The sequence below is a fragment of the Ricinus communis genome, chromosome 3, assembly GCF_019578655.1.
Source record: "Ricinus communis isolate WT05 ecotype wild-type chromosome 3, ASM1957865v1, whole genome shotgun sequence".
Classification (NCBI taxonomy): domain Eukaryota; kingdom Viridiplantae; phylum Streptophyta; class Magnoliopsida; order Malpighiales; family Euphorbiaceae; genus Ricinus; species Ricinus communis.
In genome coordinates, this window is record NC_063258.1 from 31,981,327 (window position 1) to 31,990,397 (window position 9,071).

Genomic DNA, 9,071 nt, shown 5'->3' on the forward strand with positions numbered 1-9,071 from the left:
CTTATGTTTATCGAATGATGGTAATAAAGAAATAATAGTAATAATAATAAAGAAGCTATTTAGTCGTGTAATTGGGTGCTCCATAGTTCTCCCAACCTGTAGTCATGATGTCCTTTCATGCCCCTGGATGTATTGAGTTGTGGTGAAGTTTGCGGCTCCCAAGTTCAGCGATTTGCCTTAATTTCCAACGTGATTTGGGGCCGAGTCGCGGACTGGCGGTGGTGGCGATTTGATTGCGCTTATTACAGAAGCACTGAGCTGGTAGGCTTTACTAAATACTGCGAGGGCTTCGGGACCTATGGGGAGGGCTTGTGTCTTCAACTAACAAGCTGTCTCTGGAATATTGTCGGAAGTGGACTAGTTCAAGTTCAACTATTAATTCTGACAAGACGTCATTACTAACAGAGATTTTCATGTTTAATTAGACAGAACGCTGGTCTTGTTCAATCGGTGCTGGGTCTCTTCCTGTGCCGTGTATGCCCTCCACTAACCCATTTCTTGTTTTGAGGTTATAATAATCAAAGATATTTTCTGAAGAGGAAAAAACAAAACTAATAGTAACAAGCAGGTGGGTAAATTGTTGATGGAATATAATCAATGGATAATGATGGTGATTAAGAATTGCAATAGTTTCAAGGCATAAAGGATCTGTGAAGCGATCGTAGTGGGATATAAGATAGAAACATAAAAACAGTGATCATAGTGGGATATAAAAAAATAGAAACATAAAAGCCGAAGATCCTGAGAAAAATCTGTAGTGGTTGAGAAATAATAGATCACAGGGGAACCCAATAAAGTGGAAACGTATACTTTAGTCAAATCTTGTTTCATCATCTAATTACTGGGTTAACAATTTTGGATTTCTAAAACAAATTTCAAGTCGTGCCAATCCCATCAATATCACCAACAATGTCACCCACATGTCTTCAGACTCCCCATGTGGAATTGGACCTTGAAATTTCCACCATGGATCTCACAAAATCTCCTCACATGCCAAGGGATTTCTTTTCTAGAGAGCAATACTAAAACTCTTTTGCCAGGGTCAACCCATGTTGTCTGCCTCCTGATACAGGCATATGAGTGCGGTTCCTTCACATGCCAAGGGGCTTATATCTGGGAAGAAAATCTGTTACAGCCCAATCTTTTCCAGGGAGTAGTACAAAAGGTCTTTCATAGGCCTAATCCATTTTGTCTACCTCCTGATACAAGGCATCTATGAGGGGGGTTTTTGGGCTTTGAGCTCTTCCCGATTGGAGTTTCAAGAACCGTTCAACCTGTCTAATCCGATAAAATCCACAATTAATTCGTGGGTCTAAAACTGTGATGGATTGGATTGCTTTGATTTCTCAAACCGCATTTTGTAATTCGAATTGGATATCATGTGCACCAAAACCACATAATAATAGTAAAAATAACAAAAATATTTTTATAAAAAATGGGGTAAATTTTTTTATTTGTACTATGTGAAAATATTAAAAATATAATTTTTTTTAAAATTTTTTTTGTTAAAAATATAGTATTGGCTGTTTTGTTGTTTTTCTTTGGTTGTTTTTTAGTAAAATAGTTTTTTTTTTTTTTTTTTTTTTTAAATGTACACGGGCATTTCTGAAATGTTACAACTCATTTTTAAACTAGACCCTATACATGTCTTTTAAAAAAAGCGTATTGATATGACCCATAAAATAAATACAAAAGCCCATTTATATAAGTTCATCCTTACGGCCCATTAAGAAAGATGAAAATAATACACATAGATTGATAGAAAGATGAATTAGCTGCCTCTTAATTTTGTCAATTTTTCTCCTCTCATCTCTCTCTCTCTCTCTCTCATTCAGGATACCAGAATTAGTCTATCACCAGCATTTCTCGATTTAATAAATATCTTCTTTGTTTTCTATGGATTTGATTCAATTTCGAAAAGAAATTGATATTCTGATTTCAATAATCTGCATCAACGTTTTATAATTAGTGCTGTGTATATACATTTCATGATTTGATACTTTAAACATATGCATAATGAAGTTTTCATTATTAAACTAGTAATTTATTTCATGTATAATAAGAGTAGCGTTCAATGTGACCAAATTTAATCCGCAATTAGATTCTCTTTTATATTTCCAGGTTGAATTGGATTGGTGGCTCCATAATTGGCAAATGGCAGATTAAATTGAATATCATACCAAAACCTACACTAAAACAACCTGGGAACACCCACGCATGTGAAGGCCAATAAGGAGACAGGACGTATTATCCAAATACTGCTGCTGCACGATGATGTAATAAGGACAACCTCAAGAAACAACGACATACTCCTATTCCTATTACTTTCTTGCCCTTTATGTTACATTCCTGTGGGACAACATTCGTACGTGTCGCAAGGATGAAAGGAAACAAGTTCCAGTTCAGCAATGTGTTCACCTCTCAATTTTTCCCAAGGATATACTCCACTCCTCTCTTCTGGCTATCTTTTTTTTTTTTACTTTCACACAAACTAAAGTAAAAGAGAAATATAAAGAAAGGAAAAAATGAATTTAGATGCAGAAATCTAATGCCAAAAAGGGTTTTCTTTTTCTTATTCTAATTTGTTGAAGGAAAAGAAAGCAGAAAAGCTTCTATCTCATTAACAGTTAGAAGTGAAACGTCCAAAACATGGCTCAATTGTTACAATTTAATCTCAATCATAGCTAATGTATATTTGTTTGTCCAAACAAATGTTCAGATGGTATATTTAGGAAGACGAAGGAAAAACAACAAAACGCAGCCCAACAACACAGAGGAGAGAAGATATCATAACACCAAACCAGCCTTCATCAACAATATTCAATTGTTCGATAGAATGGGTTCTAATGGACATGACTTGTGATTTCAAGCTATCTAGCAGTAGACTCTAGCAAAATTTTCCAAAAACAATTTCAATAAGCAGACGGATGAAGGATGCTTAACAACATAAATAAAGATTTATCTTTTTTTTTTTGCAAATTGATAAACATACAATGCTGCAAGCAGAATGAAGAATCCTAATGTGCGAAGACCAGCAACCTTGAAAGCAGGCACACAAAACAAGCAATGTTTGCTGCTGACTATTGACAAACACGACATCACAATCCATACTGCAGTATCTTTCATGGCTTCATTGTGAGATGATTCAATTCTTGACCTCTTATTTAAGGACATGGGTTCTACGCCTTTGTAAGAGCATCTGATTCTAATGCTGCTTTGCTTAATGCTCAGATGCTACAGGTGCTTACACTACTGTGGGCTGAGCCTGCTCTCCAACCACAAACTCCCCATCTGTTTGGAAATGGACTTCACCAGCAACAGCTGTCAGTATCGCATTCTGCTCTTCCGCGGGAGACGAACCTTCATTAGTTTGATTAGAGGTTACATTTTCCTCATTTGTTGCTTCAGATGATATAACTTTTTCATCATTCACAGCACTGGATAAACTTGTCTTCTGAGAAGGCAGTTTAGGAAGGGACTTCCGCTGTGGCTTCTTTGAACGGATAGGGGACGGTCCTTTGGCAGCATTGTTATGAGACACTTTCTGATCCAAACTTAGCCTAGCCAATCGACGGCTCTGGTCATCATTTTCTTCAGAATCCACAGGAGATGAACTCTTCTTTCGACCTAACTTGGGAGATTTAGGCCTTGTTGTAGGTATCTGCAACAATGCAACTAAAACAAAGTAAGGCCAACATAATATGAATGAGATGCTATTTCCACCTGCCAGTCTGCTAAATCAAGAAAATGTAAACTAAAAAAATAAATGCAACCAGAAAATCAGAAAGGAATAACATAAATATATCACTGAAATTGCAGGACCTATTAAAACTGTAAAGCAATAACAATAATAGTTAAAGAGTCCTAGGCCACTAGCCCAACTGGCAGAAGGATATAAAGTTAAATGTTGTAGCAAATTACTATTTTGTGCATGTATTTTGAAGGAGAAAGCACAAACAATATGAATATATGGCATGTGACATCCATAAACAGTTCAATCTGATTATTTGAAAGCTTCAGTAAGGAAATCTGAGACAGAGAAACTGGCAATAAGGTACTACTACTACTATACCAAGATCAGGATTTCACCAACTTCAGGAAAGGGAAAAGATACAAGAACTAAAATGTTTTTGCCAACTAGGATATAATATTCAGTTATTTAGAAGTGCATATACAACAGAAAATTCTTTATATAGTCCAAAAACATATTCATCCAATTCCAAAACCTTACACCAGAGTTCCAAGTTTCCGTGAACTTGCCTCAACTAGAACAATTTGGATCTTTGAAAATTCAGTAAAACTACAAGAAGCATGCCCAAGTGACCAGAAAGACAAACTTGCCTTCTTTAGTTCCATCTTAGGCGGTGGAGGCTCTTGATAGAAGCTGGGCATAGGTGTTGCCTTAAATGCCAAACTCTTCCTGAGCATCTTGATCTCAGCTTCTTGGGTTTCCTGTCAGATGATTAAAAATGTGCCATGATATGAATAGTATTCATATAGGAACCACAGCATATTGGAATCATAAATAATTACATACCTTGGACTTTGCTTGCAAGTTATTCATTTCTAGCTCCTTCGCATGAATCTTCTCCTCAAGTTTAGAGTAAAACTGTTCAACATAATAGTAAAAAAAATTACATTGACATTGTAAGTGCCGCCAGAGCAGCCCGCATACTCACTCAACAAGGTTCAAGTACAAATCTAACCTCTCTCCTTTTCTCAGCACGTTCATCGCACTTGAAGCTAAAACCATAATTTGGAAGTGCAGCCACCCTGCGAGGTTTGGCATCTTCTGCAGTGGGACTTCTACAGAATAATGAAGGATGAACTAGAAAAGAGCAAAATATGAATGATAATGTAGAGACGTATATTAAGACTACAATACTTCTACCCACAGAAGAAGAAAACTGTACGATTTCAAATGAAAAGGATACAAAGAAGCTTGTGCAATCTCTTCAGCTTTAGCAGGTCCTTTCGAAGTTTTCAATTTCAGGGTCTCCCTGCATCCAAGAAACCACAATTCAGAAAAGAGCTGGATAGAAGACCATTACTAATAAATGTGATTCACATTTTAACAACTACTTCACATATTCAGCCTTCCATATCAAGTTTTCCAATAAGCACATCAGTCTCTCTCTCTCTCTCTCTCTCTCTCTCTCTCCCTCCCCCCCACATCACAAAAATAATATAGGAAACTTGAGATTAATAACCAACACATACATGAGGCCTTCAGAGGATGTCACATCACACTTCGCAGGATGCTGTTAGAAGCAGACAAAATCAAACACAAAATAAGTAACATTGCACATGGGTGATCATGGACCAACTCATGCTACAAAAGTAAGAAGTTCCTTAAAATGTAAACCAATACCTTTGCTGTCTGAACCAGCCTTTCACTGAATGATTTGCTTTTCAAGGGCTGTTTTGATTGTGAATTTGAGGTAGCTGAACCATTTGAAACAGTAGGAGCTGCCCCAGCAACTTTTCCATCCTTGCGCTTCTTCAACTGAGTGGCTGAGGTATTTTTGGGGTTTGATGACTTTTCACTCTTGCTCTTTCCAGGACCCTTCAGTGATTTGGCATGCTCTGAATGACCCTCATTTTTGACATTCCCTTCCTACATATGACATAATCAAAACTAGTATAATCAGCAATAGTTTTTATCTCTTACTTAAACTAACAGCACAGATGAGTAAACTACCTACCTTACAACCTGTCAATCCATTGCTTCCCACATGTACATTTGATCTTTCGCAGACCTCACCAGCAGATGAGGTATTACTGGTTATACTATCTTCCAATTTAGATGCATTTTCTAAATTTCCATTTGAAACTACACCATCATCCATAGATGCAAGACTCTGCTCATGGATACCATTTCGGTGGGATGTCTCGACAAGCCCATCAATTGGCACGGTATCATCAAACTCCATCACACACTCTACACACGCAAAATAAAAATACAAATAAATAAATAAATAAAACACTCATCAGATTAGTACTACAAAAGGATTATTTTCAAGATTGCTTCTGCGTTAATGAAAATTTGAGTTGTAGTCAAAACTTTTAACATTCTGTGCCCAAGACAGTACCACAAAAAGCATTAAATTCTGTCACCAACGCTCTAACTCGAGCTAAAACCGTTTAAAGCACAATTTCCAGTTAAAGAAACACGTGCAATGACTACATATGCAGAATAGACATACTCTTTCGCCAAGCAGATACCTACTACAGGTTTAGCCTCTACTACTAGGGTAATTAAGAAAAGTTGACACCTCTTAATATCCATAAAACAAAATCCTAATTCAAATCCAACTTTCTCATATAAAATTCACCATAAAAAGCAAGAATCTAAATGCATCAAGCAAAGGAGGGGCAAATCCGTCATTTTTACACTGATCTGCTCCCAGCATAAACATGCAAACCAAACACACCAATTACAAATCAGTAACCAAACAAACAAGTGTAGTAAAATCAAAGACACTGAAACAAAAGAAATTGAATCTAAACGTTACTTACAATGAGATTTTCACTTTTAAAGTAAACAGTGCAGTAAAAATAAGAATAAAAAGGATGGTAAGATTTAGGTTTTCTTCCTCCGCTTTCTCAGCAGCCAAACAAAACAATTTTCATATTCTTTTACCTCAAAAAGCGTGCGATAATCAAAGGTTCATCAGAGCAAGATTCGCGAATGGCTTTGAAGGATCTGCAAGAGAGAGATGGAGATAGAGATAGGAAGATAATGGAGAGAGGCAGCCGTTTTTTGTTATCGTTTATTTGGTATTTCAGGAGGGAGAGGGGGGAATCGGAGGATCCGAAGCCGAGAGCAGAGGATCTATCGGAGAGCGAAATATGAGTTCTATTCTTCTCCGTTTAACCGTCGAAGTGAGAGTGTGAAATGGAAATGCGCAGCAGTAGGATTTTGAAAGAGAGAAATGAAATCAGAAAGGGGTTTTATTAATACTTTAATTAAAATAATAATAACGCAGGAGCAGCAGCAGCAGCGGAGGAGGAGGATTTCAAATCCATTTTACAGGTCACTCTCTAGAGAGAGAGTCTGCGTTTGTGTGTGTGTGTGTGTGTGTGTGTGTGTTGTGTGCTGTGTGCTGTGTGTGTCACTCTCCGTGTATGTGTGGGCTTATACGATTAGATAAACCAAAATAATAAAAAAATACGGTTTTTAAAAATGGAGATCATGGATGGGACGGTTAAGTTACGGAACTCCGTAACCGTCTCAGTGTGTCCGCACCCCCTTTCTTATTTCTAATACTTTTAATTATTGTTTTTTTTAGAAAAATAAAAAAAGATAAATAATAAAATTTGAAATAGTATCTGCTGTCACTATAGGTTGGGTTAGAATGGTAAAACTTATTATAACGTTTTCCGAAAATGTCTAAATAAAATATATTTGTTAAAATTTTCTTTTTTCTCTTTTTAGAATTTTTTATATAATATTTAAAAAATAAAATTTACTTTCGATAAACCATTTATATCGTTTTTATATTTTATATTCTTTTCTCTACCTTTCTCTTTCCACAATTTTATCTATTTTTTATTTTTTTTTCTCATTATAATTCTATTTGAAATTTGATAAAAAAAATTATTTTAAAAAATAACGACTAAAAAACGCTTTTTATATTTTTTATTTTTTATTTACATTATTGTGTTTTTAGTTGTTTCATTGAAGGGTACAAAACATATTTACACATATTCTAAACTATTAGAAGCTGTCATTTATTGATACGAAAATTCAATTTCAAATGAAAAGATTTTCATTACAACATTTGAATGATAGGCAAAGAAAACTGTAATGTAAAAGTTTGATGAAGAATTTTATTGTGGCTAATATAAGTTGGCAGCAGTAGCACATAGACCCCAAATTCTTTTAACTTTGTATGGATCTCATTATCCTAAATTGGAGATACTCTAATATATATTTACCAAATGAATTAGTGAAGAAATATTAAATAAATACACAACTCTTTACAGTTTGTTTAATTTTCTTTGCTGTTGGTACTTATTTATAGGCTATATTGGTTATACATGGATACTCACAGCAAATATAGTTAAGAATTAGAGCAGATTAGGAAAGAGGAGGGTGAAAATGAAGCAAAAATGGTAATATTGGGGCACACTGACCAATTTGGCAATGTTGTCGGGGTTGGCAGTGCGCTGCAGTAGACCACTGTGTTTTGCGGTCCGCCACTCGCTCTCAGTCACTCGAGCAAAACCCTACCAAGGACCAATATGCAATTTCCAAAATATATTCTATGCACATTGAGCACACGTGTATAGTTTTTTCATTCATTCAAGTCCACTGGATCATGGCTACACATACATCAAGGGGGTCCAATAATAAAACCAAGACAGACATAACAAGGAGGCACAGCAGGAGGTATTTTTATAAGCTCTTATTAATATTACCCAATGGCGATAATGATAGTCGAAATTGAAACCTCCTCAATTTTTAAATTATCAAAATATCACTTTATTTAAATAGCTATACATAAAATTAAAATGACCATAAAAGAATATAATAATATAAATTTATATTTTTAAATAAATAAAAAAATTATATATAAATGTCTTATTTTTTGTAAAAGTTCAAAATATTTGTAGGTAATCCTATCTACAACTTCAACCGGAAAGCAAGAAAATAAACAAGAAGGGAAGTGAATTAGGCAAACCAATTCAAACTCATGTATCCTAATGTAGAGAAACTTGTTACTGGTTAGAAAGTTAGCAGCTAACATAAGAAATAGTTGGCAAAACCAACAACAATAATGGGAAAGGCAAAAGGGTGATGTTGCTTGGCCTTCCTTTTCTTGGCTTTCAGTGCACTCTCATCATTTTCTCATAGATGTTATAAACCCTACCAATTATTACAGCTAAGGAACAAAACAAATAATCAAAAGACAGTTTGAAGGTCAAAATTAAAGAAATTGCTTTGCTTAATATACCTGTATTTTAAGAGATTAAATGCTTTGAAGCCAAGTTGGGCAGGACAAATACAACATCCAGAGATTAAAATAGTATTTTTTATTTTTTAAATTTTTAGTGTATTTCTTTTT

The 9,071-nt window shown here is 35.2% G+C and overlaps 1 protein-coding gene across 2 annotated transcripts; it reads right to left on the bottom strand.

Moving 5' to 3' along the window:
- Nucleotides 1–2,785: 2,785 nt before the first annotated feature.
- On the bottom strand, nucleotides 2,786–7,117 carry LOC8259451 (protein WVD2-like 5). Of its 2 annotated transcripts, none has more exons than XM_015717025.3 (9): nucleotides 6,644–7,117; nucleotides 5,706–5,941; nucleotides 5,372–5,617; nucleotides 5,221–5,261; nucleotides 4,935–5,000; nucleotides 4,707–4,803; nucleotides 4,538–4,609; nucleotides 4,342–4,452; nucleotides 2,786–3,661 (listed from the first exon to the last, which is right to left on the bottom strand). In XM_015717025.3, exons 2-9 carry the CDS (start codon nucleotides 5,931–5,933, stop codon nucleotides 3,245–3,247), a joined length of 1,278 nt encoding a protein of 425 aa, XP_015572511.1. In that variant the 5' UTR covers nucleotides 5,934–5,941; nucleotides 6,644–7,117; the 3' UTR covers nucleotides 2,786–3,244. The 2 variants fall into 2 exon arrangements, with proteins under 2 accessions (XP_015572511.1, XP_002515513.1); XM_002515467.4 differs by having other exon boundaries at nucleotides 4,707–4,806; nucleotides 6,644–7,116.
- Nucleotides 7,118–9,071: the final 1,954 nt, after the last annotated feature.